Raw genomic sequence first — 14,645 nt, 5'->3', positions numbered from 1 at the left:
CAGTTATTTAACACCTGTGCAATAGGGAATAGGCATATTACATATGTCCATAAATAGACATGGGATTTACCATTCATAATTCACCAGGGGATATAACAGTTATTATATCTAGACCTAGTTTAACACTATCTAATTAAATATTTAACCCTTGTGAATTAGGCAATGTAGAGGCAATACGCACAGTATGCACATATGCCAATAAGAGACTGATCAATCGCAGTCCTAATCATCAATGGGAAGGTTCAAGCAAACAATACCATGTGAATCTAAACTTCACCCCATTGCACAAGCAAGTGGCTAACAGGACTCAGTAGCCAAGTGGATAACGCGATAGCGTTTGAAGTGAACGGTACTGGGTTTTAGTCCCGGATAGAACGAGACGCACGTCCTGGATTCTACTGCTAGCCACTATCCATTTTTGGTAGTTTTATAGTCCAGTTGTTTCTGTTTAATGGGACCACTCAATATATATTATATGCTTTGGAGGCCCGGAGCAAAGAAGAATGAGAGCTAACATTCAATAAGGAAGTTATTATAAATAAATTTGTAATCCAACATTCTCTTCATATTATTTCAAAACTAATCGTTTGATACTAAAATTTCTGTTTAGTATTCTACATTCGGCATTGGCTTCCCTAATTTATAGATGGTGTGGCACGTTTTACAGAAGTTGCTCAGAGGTGCGTCGTTTTAGATGAGCAAGTATCATGTAAGTTGCTTGTTCGCATACAGTTAATCATTTGAACACTAAGTAATGTGTAGTATAACGAATAATTCATTTATCGTTCTAAAAATATACACGGATGGCAAAATTTTTCGATCGTGAAGTATTTAATCCATCGAACCAAATGTTGTTCTGTGAATTATTGTTATCCAAATGATCTTTTCGGTTTTTAGTTAGTTTCTGTCGTCATATATCTTAATCAAGTATTTCGACATAAATTTATTTCGTCTCACTAAAAGCTGAATGTATAAACATTTACTTGGTAAATGTTCCATGATCAGAGTTGCTTTAAATGATCACTTATCATATGTATACAACAAAAGTGGATTGCTTATTACTTACTTACGCCTGTTACCCGTCGTGAAGTATAGGCCGCACACCAACATTCCCCATCCAACGCTGTCCTGGGCAATCCTTTCCAGTTCTTTCCAGTTAACATTCATCCTTTTCATATCTGCTTCTATTTCCCGGCGTAATGTGTTTTCCGGCCTTCCTCTTTTCCAATTCCCTTCCGGATTCCAAGTTAGGTATTGCCTCGTGATGCAGTTTAGTGATTTCCTTAATGTATGTCCTATCAACTTCCAACGTATTTTCTTAATTTCCTCATCAGCTGGAAGTTGGTTTGTCCTCTCCCATAAAACGCTGTTGCTGATAGTATCCGGCTAGTGAATGTTGAGTATTTTGCGTAAACAAGTGTTTATAAATACTTGTACCTTCTTGACAATGGATGTAATAGTTCTCCACGTTTCAGCTCCGTACAGTAGAACTGTCTTGACGTTCGTACTGAAGATTCTCACTTTGAAATTAGTTGAGAGTTGTTTCGAGTTCCATATGTTCTTCAATTGTAGTAATGCTGTCCTTGCTTTGCCAATCCTTGCCTTTACATCTGCATCCGATCCTCCTTGTTTATCAATGATGCTTCCCAGGTACTTGAATGTTTCCACCTCTTCCAGAGTTTCGCCATCAAGTGTGATTGAGTTGGTGTTCTCCGTGCTGTATTTGAGAATCTTGCTTTTTCCTTTGTCTATGTTGAGGCCCTGGTCACAATATCTGATTGTCCCAATATATAAGAAGGGGCCAAAATCATCCTGTGATAACCATAGAGGGATTAGTCTGACTAACATAGTATCTAAAATACTAGCCTCAATAATTATCGGGCGCCTAACTAAAACTCGTGAACTCCAAACACGAGAAAATCAGGCTGGCTTCAGACCTGGTCGTGGCTGTATCGACCACATATTCACCATTCGTCAAGTTTTAGAGCACAGACATGCTTATCGGCGTCCGACAATGATAGTTTTTCTTGTCTTAAAAGCAGCATTTGACTCTGTAGACCGAGAGGTTCTGTGGCAGTGCCTGTCATTGAAAGGTGTACCTCAGAAGTACATAAACCTTGTGAAGGCTCTTTACTCGAACACTACCAGTCGAGTGAGAGCTTATAGCGAACTGTCATATGATTTTACAACCTCAAGTGGTGTCCGTCAAGGCTGTCCACTATCCCCATTTTTGTTTAACTTCATTATAGACCTGTTGCTGGAAATAACACTCTCGTCGACTGAATTTCCAGGAATTGATCTTCTACCAGGAGGTTCACTTATCGACTTAGAATACGCAGACGACATAGTCCTGTTTGGTGAAGACGCTGGCAAAATGCAGAGTCTTCTGTTAGAAGTGAGTAATAACGCCAGGATGTTTGGGATGCGTTTCTCCCCATCCAAATGTAAATTGTTACTCCAGGAGTGGCCTGCGTCAACACCAGAACTAAGGATAGGGAGTGAACTAGTCGAACGCGTGGACAACTTCACTTATCTTGGAAGTCTGATCAGCTCTAATGGGTTGGTGTCTGACGAAATCTCAGCACGGATTCAAAAAGCTCGTTTGACTTTTGCCAACTTACGTCACCTATGGCGAAGGCGAGATATCCGTCTATCAATTAAGGGACGAGTATACTGCACAGCAGTTCGCTCTGTTCTACTTTACGGCTGCGAAACATGACCATTAAGAGTAGAAGATACTCGTAGGTTACTAGTATTTGACCACAGATGCCTTAGAAATATTGCTCGCATCTGCTGGGATAACCGGGTAAGTAATATTGAGGTTAGACGCAGGGTATTAGGGAATGATGGTAAATCAGTTGATGAGGTCATGAATCTTCATCGACTGAGATGGTTGGGCCACGTGTTACGTATGCCTGAACATCGATTACCACGACGCGCAATGCTGACTAGTGTAGGGGATGGTTGGAAGAGAGTTAGGGGCGGCCAAACCAAAACATGGCATCAGTGCTTGAAGTCACTAACTTCTAGTCTGAGCCGTGTTGGTAAATGCAGACTACCTGGTTGGGGTCCGCGTGACTATCGTAACCAATGGTTGGAGACTGTGTGTGACATGGCTCAGAATCGATCACAATGGCGTAGGTGTATTCACTCTTTATCTTCTCTTAAACCTTGAGATTAAAATTGCTTCATAACTTTTTTCCTTCCTATACTATATCCTTATATACAACCTTTCTCTATATACTACCACCACTAAATTAATTACGTCTATGAATCCGGTGTTGATCTTGTTGTGCTAACGAGGTATGACAACTTGGACCGATGCATATATGTGCCTGGTCCTACGTTGTCGCTGACTGACTGATGTTGAGGCCTATTGGTGCAGAGGCTGCTGCTACATATGCTGTCCTCGTCTGTAATTACTCGTGTGTATGAGATAGGAGGGCTAGGTCATCTGCGAAGTCCAAATCATCTAATTGATTCTGAGAAGTCCATTGTATTCCGTGCTTCCCCTCAGATGTCGAGGTCTTTATAATCCAGTCAACCACCAGAGGAAGCGGAAAGGGGGAAAGTAGAAAGCCTTGTCTGACTCCGGTCCTTACTGGAAATGCATCTGTCAGCTGTCCATGCACGACTTTGCAGTGTAGTCCATCGTATGAGTCCCGGATAATGTTGACAAGTCTTCTCAGGAACTCCATAGTGTCGGAGAAATTTCCATAATGTTCTCCGATCCACACTGTCCAATGCCTTCTCATAGTCAATGGAGTTGATGTATGTTGACGAGTTCCATTCAACTGATTGTTCGACGATGAACCGTAGTGTCGCAATTTGGTCTGTGTACGACCGATCCTTAAGGAATCCAGCCTGTTGACCTCGAAGTTTGGCGTCTAGTGCGTCTTTCGTCCGGTTCGGCAACACTCTATTGAAAGCCTACCTTTCCTGGTACTGACAACAGTGTGATGCTTCTGTAGTTCTCACACTTGCTCAGATCTCCTTTGTTTGATATTCTGATGAGATATCCTTTTTTCAGTCCGTTGGCACTCGTTCCTCCTTCCAAATCTTCTTGAATAGTAAGTGAAGCATGTTTGCAGGTACTTCAACGTCTGACTTCAGTGCTTCAGCTGGTATATTGTTTGGTCCAGCTGCTTTCCCACTGTTGATTTGTCTGATGGCCATCCTGATTTCTTCGATCGCTGGTGGGGTGACATCTATAGGAAGGTCTGTGTGCGTTACTTTGATGTCCGGTGGATTCAATGGAGCTGGTCTATTCAACAGTTCCTCGAAGTGTCCTACTCATCTGTTCCTCTGTTCTTGAATCTCCATAATTGTCTTTCCTTCTTTGTCCTTGACTGGTCTCTCCGGTTTACTATATCTCCCTGCTAGTTTCTTCGTCGTGTCATACAGTTGTTACATATTTCCTTCTCTTGCAGCTTTTTCCACCGTCGTTGCTAGTCCTTCTACGTATTTCTGCTTGTCGGCTTTAATGCTCTTCTTCACTTGCTTGTTTGCCTCTGCGTACTCTGCTTGTGCCTTCACTTTCTCTGTTCGTGTCCGGCTGTTGTTAATTGCTGTCTTCTTGTTCTTCCTTTCCTGAATCTTGTCCAGGGTTTCCATGGAGATGCATTCCTCATTATGATGCTTCGTGCGACCCAGAACCTCCTGATGCGTTGAAGTTAGTGCTTCTTTGATCCCTTTCTAGTTGTCCTCCATTGTAGTTTCTTGTTCTTTCAGTAGATCCTGTAAAGCTTGGGACCTGTTGTTGAGTTATCTTGAATTAGTTGAGTTTGTGAGTATCTCGAAGGAATGCTGTATTTAATCTTTGTAATTCTGTTTGCCCATTTGTCCAATGCTTCTTTATCTGTAGTTCCATCTTCGCAACAACCAGGTAAATGGTGATCTGAAGCCATATCAGCTACTCTCCTGATTGTCACATTTTCCATTGTCCTTTGTTGATACAAATATGATCTATCTGGTTCTCTGTGGTGTGGTCCGGTGAGATCCACTTAGCTTTGTGTATGCGTTTGTGGGGGAATATTGTTCCGCCTATAAACAATTTGTTCAATGCACATAGGTTTGCAAACCTCTCCCCACTTTCATTTCTCTCTCCCAGTCTATGTCGTCCAATTACATTTTCATATCCTGTGTTGTCCACTCCGACTTTATCATCTAGATCTCCCACCAGGATGGTGAGGTCCTTTCTTGAGCACTTAGTTATGATTGATTGCAGCCTCCCATAGAACTGATCTTTATCGTCGTCGTTGCTATCATTGGTGGGTGCATAACATTGGATAACGTTCATTGTGGTCCCCTCCTTCTTTGTTTTGAATGATGCTTTGGTTATCCTGAATCCAAGAGATTCCCATCCTACAAGTGCATTTCCTGCTTTTCTGGACAGCATCAGAACAACTTCCTAAGCGTGTGGAGCATTTTCCTCTTCGTGACCGGAGTACAGCAGCATCTCTCCCGTATCTAGCCTTTGCTGTCCAGTTTGTGTCCAATGGGCTTCGCTGATTTCAAGTACTGTCAATTTGTACCTCCTCATTTCCGTTGCTATTTGACTGGTTTTCCCGGTCTCCCACATTGTCCGGACGTTCCATGTACCTATAAAAATTTTTGCTCTGGTTGTTAGAGGGGGCATCGGCCTCGTGACTTCCGAAGAATCTCTGCTTTCGACCTGAGGCGTCATAATTCTTCCTTCAGCTGGGAGGGCAGAGTTTAAATAGTTTGAATTATTTTTTCTGGTTAGCATTTTTTAGCGAGTTAGTTTTTCTTCGGGATGGGGTCGCTAACCCCATGCCTAACCCTCCTCCTTTACCCGGGCTCGGGACCGGCAGTAACTCTAGAAGAGCTACTGGCAGAGTCGGATTGCTAATTGGTGTTGAAGTATTTCAGTAGTTTCACAAATAATGCAGGTTAGTGGGTAGTGAACGAGAACACAAGTGGGGACAACCGAATGTATTTGAATACAAAATTACAGAACATCTTAGTAAAATCTGAGAACCATACACTAAATACACAATTTGAAAAATGTCAATCAATTTTCTTAAACTTGACTGTTCCTTTTTCAAATATCAGTCAATCGTCTCAGAATTCATTGTTCTTTCGTTTCCACACTAATCATTCTTTGTTCTCGTCCTCTTTTTTTGATCTTCTGCACAAACCATAGTGAACGGCTAATATTTTCGAGCTCTATGTTCATATCGGATAGCTACTAGCCGTGCGATTTCAGAATCATTTTGGTCAAACTAACTTTATAATTGTGAGAAACAGATATCTATACTTGTAAACTTAAGTGATAAACTTTTCCAACCTTCTAGACTTTGTTAGGAGTTGGGAATTTGTGGTCATCACGCCCAGAGCGTTTTCATTGTTAGATAACTCAAAGACAATACAAGTGTCTCTTCAACTGTCATCTGTACTGTTACAGTCTATTTTTTTCAGAAACTACTGATGGCTAGCCTGTTTCACTTCACATAGATACAAATGTCATTTTGAGAAGGCTCTGTGTAATTTCATTCTAACAAGAGTAAGAATACTCGAATATGATTTCTCCATTTCGATCGCAGGTTATTAACTCTTTGCAACGAAGTGTGTTTGAAATTTAAGATAAGTGAAGAATATGAATCACGGTTCACTAACTTTCCAAACTATCGACTCTAGATACATGACTACGTAATGTTCAGATAGAATACGATAAACGCTCGAGGCACATTAAATCTAAGTTTAATTATGTCCTTGAGAAAGGGCACTAATGTCCTGCAGATTCAATGTGACTACGAATAATAGATGTATGGTACATATGTCATCATTGTTTAGTTGTTCACAGTACTCGCCAGTGATCTCAAATTTCAATTTGGTGCAGGAAATTTTCTGAATAAAGTCCCAACTTAATTCATTCATCGTATTTGGTATTTAAAAGGTACCTTTTAGATCCCATTGCCTTCGTCCTTTTAACTTTTCCACTGCTGTCACTACCTATCATAACTGTTTTTGTCTGATATTTTGTACCAGATGTAATATTTTTGGATAAAACTGAACTTCTTTTATTTATTCATTTATTTAAACACATAAATATTGGTACAAAGAGGCACCAGATAAATATGCGCCTCACAAATCTAATTTGATTTGTATGAGGGCTGTGATACTACCCAGGTGCCCAGACTGAAGGAGGTGGTTTTCTTAGGGGGCCACACCCCGAGCCTTTGACCTGAAGGTCTAGTCCACAAGGCAGTGGAGCATCGTAAGGAGATGCAGTCCCATGGTAGCCGGTGACCAACGATTGGTTCATACGCCATTTGTTCCTTCAGGATGCTGGAGCCCATGTGCACCATTGATTTGGAATCAGGGTTTTCCAACTCCCCTAGGTGGATCGTCCATATCCACCAACTCGGTTAAAGCGCCGGATAATCGCTTTTCGTCCTCTCAATTTCGTAAACAATACCCCCGCCACGAGAAGGCAGTGAGTAGGACTTCCCTGGCAGAGCCTATATACGCGTGGCCATTTGAAAGCATTTGGAGAGGGAGAGCGGACTCTCCCCACTCTCGGCCGTACCGGGGCACTTGGGGGCACTGAACTTCTATGGTATTCTGTACTGGTACTAGTCGGTATGTAGGTGAAGAGTTAAATTAAATATCAATTTTGTGTTCTCAAACAATCGTTCTGTTGCACAGTATTTTTAGTCCCGTATTTGATACGAATCCATATACATGGCTTCAAGCCGTACTATGAATGTAAGGGGCAATGATACTACTCGGTTTCTCAAACAAAAATAGGTGGAGCAGGTTTCCAAACCTTCGACTAGGTGGCCGACAGTCGAATCCCTTAGTCACTGAGTCATTGCTCCATGATGAACAATCGTGTGGTCTTCAAGTAGGATCTATCGAGGAAATTTATTTTTACCCGTAAATTATAAATTTTGTCTAAATAGTAAGACAAATGAAAGACAAAGAACTTCCTTTATGTCAAATTCATTGTATGAAAAGATTTCTGAACTGATTGTTGTAAAATCCTCGTTTGAATGACGTAAAATAATTCACCTTTAACTCTAATCTTTAATATAGAATGAGTTTCACATGTGTTAGGAACGTTTGTTCATTTTGTAAGACAATACAGAATGTGTATTCAAGTGAGTGAAACCACTCAGGGCAAAATAGTCTTGGTTTAAAATCTCTACTATTTGAAATTAGTAGGAAATCGTACTATTGTACACAGATTTAAAAAAATTTCAAACGTATCAACACAGACTAATCGAAGAGGTAGTTGCAAGTCGCTATGATCTCTTGAAATACAGTTTTTACTTTTAATGCAAATAATGATGCCAACTTTTTTCAGCCCCTTATTCATGACTTCAACTTATTCTATCACTATTAGGTTCTGAAACATCTACCGGACACAGAAATAATGAAGACTGTTTTAAGCTCTCGGAGGTAAATTATTTGCTTTTATAAGGAGGTTGGTTTTAGCTTCTATTATCCACATTTATTCACTGTATTGTATATATATCAATGTTGTGTGGCATTCTTTTGAGATAATTTATTGTTAGTTTTCAGTATAAAGCTAGAAAATTCGTGAACTGTTTATCGAATCAATGCCTACTCTGCTATTTTTCGTTTCTCCCATAGGCTATTTACAAGACACTGAATGATGCTTTTAGTGACCTAATTTCTGATCCGACCTGTCAACCAAATTGGCAATCCGATGTTTCTAATGCAGAGTTTATTAATTTTCAGGAGGTCAGTTAGGATTCGATAACATTTCATTGCTTAAAAATATTCTTATGTGGTATTGATAATTATAAGTTATACCTTATTTTTATTGCGATAAAATCAAATCATTATTACCCTTCTTATGAAATTCGTAGTTGTAAATGGTAAAGTTCCTTATTGTTTTTGGTTATCTTACATTTCACAGGATGTTGACCAAAATTATATCAAGGTAACTATAGCTTCCATACTTTAATAGATTTTTCGAATCATCGTTGGTTATTAATTTTACGTCGTGCTATTGATATGAACTTATCAAAAGAGTACTTTTTGCATTCAATGTTATTTAAAAATACTTTTTTTTCGGTTATATATATATCCTTTTACTGACCTTTTTAGTTTTTTTACGGCTAATGGTGATGTAAATTGGTTTTGCGTAGCAGCGCTTGTCAGAGTTGTTCAATACTTACTTTTATTTACATTTCTCACAAATATTCTCCTAACAGTGACTTTTTGATAACCCAACTTTTTACAGATCACTTAACTTATTGACCAGCTTCACGTTTGTGTTCCTGCTTTTTAAGCCATTCTGTTTTTGTGACGACCAAAGATACTACCAAGTTGCCCAAACCAAAGTTTGGGCTTTAGAATTAGGTTAGAAGAACATCAGAGGTGACCGAACCAGCCTGCTACATCTATTCATCAAGTTGTCGATTGTTGGTCTTCCCAGTTCTGTTTTTCACAATGATCGTAATGAATTTTTGAAGACCTCGAGTGATGCGGCTCAAAATCGAGTTCTGTAGCTTATTTACATTCATTCTCGATCTTGGGTTTCGACGTCCATAATTTTTACTGTACCACTGCCTTAGTTGTTTTTAAACGATATTTCAATGTCAGGATTTCACCATCGTTGGGACTGCTATTATTACAACTGAATTGGTTCTCATCGTATTAACTGGCTTTCAGTATCCTGATGTAAAGTGTACCAAGCTGAACCAGTGTTCATTTATACTAGTCGCCATGTTGTTTATGACAGCAGCGCTAAAACAATGTATTTTACTGTATATAGTCTCATTTATTTTGTGGTCACATTATTGAAGTTATACAGACATTTTAATTTCTAAGTAATTTACGGACTGATTATTTTTGAAGTAGTCATTGATTTAGTCGCCTTTCATCGATGTGAATGATTTCAGCTCTGTTTTTGAGATCATTTCATATTGCCCTTGATGCATTTGCTTGCTTTATACAATTAATGATTGAAAAACGTTTGACATCATTATTTTGTGAGTTTTCCGAGTACTTTCCTTAACTGCACAGTTTACTCATATTGTTTACTGTATTCTTCTATACTAGCATGATTTATTTGATGAGCGATATGAATGCTTTTTTATTTGTTTGAAATCCACCCTTGCCATTAATTATTCAATACGTTCCTTCCTCATCGCATGATATCTCTCTTTTCATTCTTTCAATTAGTATCAAATAGACCTGATGAAGAAATTTTGTCATGTGGATGAATCTGTTTTGATTAGCATAGCTGGAAATCTGCAAAAATGTTTGCACTCAACTCACTGTTCTCTTAACGGGAGTACATGGTTACTCCACTTATTCGTGATTGCATTTTTCGTTTCTTACGTAAGTTTTTTACATCTTATAATGCATATATATTCTGTCAATTTGTAAACACTTTTACTCTTTTTTATATCTTGTTTGGATTAATTCTTAACAAAAGCAAAATTATTGAGTTCTCAACTATGTATAACATAAAAAATATTCCCATTGTTTACTTCTTTTAAAGTTTCTTTGTATAATGAAGTTTACATGGTGTTTAATGAAAAGGGATAGAAATTTCTGCTATGAACATCATTTATTATAAATTAACTATGATATACTACTTAATCTGATTTGGTAAGCCAGTCAGAAGTAGGTCGACGGGGAAAATCACCAGGAATAACCCCGAATCCAGCCTCACCCAAGGGTATCTCCCCTTCTGAGCCAATTTTCAGAAGTAAAGTTCGGACTTCATTTGATAGCATGTGTTTACAAAGAAGAAGACAAAATTATACACTCAACGCGCGGAGAACTGAACGTCTTTTTCGTAATGGGTTACCAGTGGATGTAAGAAACTTTCGACAATGGGGGCCTGCGTAGATTGTGAGTGTCGTCAGAAGAAGAGTCGTTGACATGATCTACAAAATTGATATTCGAAGTAAATGGCTGACGGTACATGTAAACCACATCCTCGTTGGATGACTAATTTCGGATGAATTACTTGATACAGTCAGTCTAGAGTAATTAGCTGTGACATGTAATTATTCTGTTCTTTATATTCATCAAATGAACAATTATCTCTCTTCTGTATAATATGTTTTTCACATTTCTCATTGGTCATTGGACCGTTACATAACTTCGTTTTTATATTTGGTATTGCCAAGTAATTTGTGACTATGTTGCACTCACAATTCCTGAATATTTTTCAAGTTATGTATGATTTGCTTTCATCTTGTACTAATATGTAACTTACTGATACTTGAAAAAGACTTTCAATTGCGTGTTAAGTGATGCCATATTTTAGACAAAAAAGAATTCATCGAAAAAAGATTGTGTTCGCTGAATCGTCTTCGTTGCTTCTTCAATTCGAAGCTTGTAAAAACCTGAAAATGAGTTATTTAGCGTGAAATTCACCGAAATTGTATATGTTTGTATGCAGATCTGGTTTATTGGAAATCATTGGCCATAAACGATTCTAGGCTATGTTCGACAACAAATTAGACGATCTAATTAACTGGTGGTGTTGTATTTTTTGAACTGGATAGTATAATTGTATAATTTTGATTGTGATTATGAAAAATATTATGAAATGGACACAAATCTTCTCCATCATTACAAATCAAATTTATCAGAGCATGAATTAGTCGATAATTATGGTTTTGGTTTAATTTTCTGAAGAAACAAACACCACGCTGCGAAACTAAATGTTGAAACTATTTTTAACTTCGATACTTGAGATCTTTTCTATTATTGTATATCAAAGTTTAGTAGTTTGCTGATTCATATCTTACTATACTGTATCCGTTGAAAGTTGTGGCTTTTTGTTTATCTCCAATTCTTCGTTTGCAAAATCACTTAAGTCTTGTAATGAGTTCCTGGTTTGTATAATAAATATTACTTTAGAATACTGAAAATGGTATATAGCTTAACTGTTTAAGCTCGTCAATGTAAGTTCAAATAAGTGTTATTCAAAATTATGACATTTTGATTTCATTATGAAGTACTCATAAAGTTCACTTCATGTAACAGATATGTTTTTACAGTATTAGGAAAGGTATCATATATTTTCTTATAACTATTTTTAAATATCGGACTGATCAATCAGTAATTGTTATAATAATAAATGATTCAGATTTTTAAGAAATTATTTCTAGCAATCATTTAAAGATTAAATATACTTTACACTAAAGGATAAGAAATATTTCAAAGTTCAAAGACAGTTATCCATACGTAATCACTACCCATTTCGACGTGTTGCAGTGTAACAAAATTAGTGGTTGACAGATCAAGACATGAGATTAATCCATGAACCCACTGATTATTGACCTGATTAATGTTGTTGGGTACAGATATCCTGGTTGGGATCGAAACTGTACTTGTAACCAATATTTGTAGGCATTGGGTGACATGGCCCAAATTCTGTCACAATGAACGGTTGTATTAATTTTTCCTTTTTTCTCTAAATTTTAGAATTAATATCATTCCTAACTGTCTTTCAATTGGTGCCTTTTGAATTATTTTTCTCATATTTACATTTCTACTGTTTAAGATACTACTTCATATCCAATGCTTTCTCACCTAGTTGAATCTATGTTGTTGTGGTTATTGCTAACTTTAAGGTGTAGCGACTTGTACCTTTACATACTCGTGCCAAGTCTCTGTTCTGATAGTGACTGACTGAATAACAGATAAACTTGTGAATTACTCAAAGGTAATGAGTTGCAACAGTTTGTTGTTAAACTGCTCAGTCACGTTTCTATTGCAAATTCAACATTTAAGCTATTTTCATATGTTAAAATAAATCTAAGTAAATTCTAGTTTTTGTCTGTAAACAATTTAGCTTTTTCATTAAAAAAATAACCTTTAACTAACAGAAACTAAACACAGATTTGTATATTCGGTGTGCAGCCATGCCACCTTATGAGGATTAATGTTACTGCAATTGTTCAAGTCATAGTAGGTTTAGGGATATTTGACTTCACTACCTAATGTTTGAAGCTCAAGTACTGTAGGTTTAAGGATATTTGACTTCACTACCTAATGTTTGAAGCTCAAGTACTGTGGCTTATAAGCTAACGCTCATCACCGTTAAGCAGCTTTTCATTCAGCATATGAAATTATTGATTAATTATTAAGTGAACGGTTATTTAGTATGTTCTTAATTATTCTCATATTTAGTTAAAGTTGGGATTTAGTTATAATACAGAAAATAGCTTAACCCAATCATACCTAAACAGCTGTTTTGAGTCTTGTTGGTCGAATAAACAAAACTGTGTTCCTAATATTCAAAAAAAAGATCATTAATAAACTTTCAGTCATGCTTTTATTATGAGAAAACAATGTGATACGAGTAGCTTCTTGTAAATAAAATTAACATTGTGTTCTATTTGGATATTCCCATGACATGGTCAAGTCTACATATGTCTATAGATTCATGCTTTTTAGTTTTCTGTATTTAATGGATAACGTTTTACTTTATTGTTTGTATAATTATGTATTTGACTTTTGTTTTATTCAACTACTTTTCATTTGCATAATAAGCACTATATTTTGTCATTTCAATTTTAGGTTCGGTATTTTCAAAAACTGCCCTCACGGAGCTTGATGTTGTCCATTTTTGAACTGTCTCCGGACCCTTTTATTTCTCATCAATTGTATGCTTCACTACTCCCCGAAGTTTTATCTATTCCAGGTACGTTTATGGAAGTGAATATGCTATACTGCCATGGTTTAACATACGATTAGGGAGGCAAGTCAACCACATAAGTTGTTTAAATATATCCATTATACCTTTGAATGTATATTTTATGTATATCTTCATCAACGTTTTCGGTCTTCGACTTTTGCTTTAGTAAAAGTGGGAGTCTGTTGTAGAATCTTGGGGGGAGTGGAAGTAGAATCTTGGGGGGAGTGGAAGAAAAGTATATATATATATATGACTGTTAATGTTAACTGCTTCAGTCGATCTATTACTGTGACAGATTCTGAATTCCTAAGTCAGTTATTCTGCATATACATCTACAGATTAACGTTTTAAGGATAAATACAATAAATGGTATGTTCTCAAGTCACTCAAAGACTTGCTTGGTTAATCAATCATGCATTTGGTTGCCCTTACAAAATGTAATTAGTTGATTATCTATTCTCTTATGTTTAGTATTTTCGATCTTGCAAAGTCAAACAATCTACACATCAACCTGAAACCTCATATACAGCTTACATGTTTTCTTCTAGAGTGCTGTATAATAAAAGTTTGCACAAAAATAAGTGTTTAATAACCATTTAAACGTAAACAAACAACTTCAGTTGTTCAAAAATTCACGATAAAAATTTAAAATCCTAAGAACATTTGATATCCGTTTATCAATAGGTTTGTATGATAAATCGGTTACCTGATAAATAAAAAAATCCTAGTGTTTAAGACTCAGGCACTGAATTCATGTATCACTGATTGAGATTTAGGTGTATATCCATTTAACTAGCTATTAAGAAAGTGAAGTATACATCTTGATTTCCAGCGGTAGTTACCATAAAGTATTTAATTGGTTGTAAGTGATTAGTTAATTAGTTCTTATAGTGATCTTTACCATTATTTGCTAAGCAAATCGACTACAACTAGTGTATTTCCATTCTCCTGTTTAATAATATTTTTTTATAATTGTTATAAG

General features: G+C 37.0%; 1 protein-coding gene across 1 annotated transcript in view; it reads left to right on the top strand.

Moving 5' to 3' along the window:
• Nucleotides 1-10,197: 10,197 nt before the first annotated feature.
• Smp_150820 (acyl-CoA thioesterase-related) overlaps nt 10,198-14,645 on the top strand; it is a gene marked incomplete at its 5' end in the record, with an annotated part of 30,378 nt that continues 25,930 nt past the window's right edge. Inside the window, 2 exons of the mRNA XM_018796921.1 lie at nt 10,198-10,341; nt 13,546-13,669. Coding sequence (XP_018652014.1) covers nt 10,198-10,341; nt 13,546-13,669 — 268 coding nt within the window. The remainder of the gene's footprint in view (nt 10,342-13,545; nt 13,670-14,645) is intronic.

This window comes from Schistosoma mansoni, chromosome 4 (assembly GCF_000237925.1).
Source record: "Schistosoma mansoni strain Puerto Rico chromosome 4, complete genome".
Classification (NCBI taxonomy): domain Eukaryota; kingdom Metazoa; phylum Platyhelminthes; class Trematoda; order Strigeidida; family Schistosomatidae; genus Schistosoma; species Schistosoma mansoni.
Note: the sequence above shows the minus strand (reverse complement) of the source record. Positions and strands in the feature narration are given on the sequence as shown.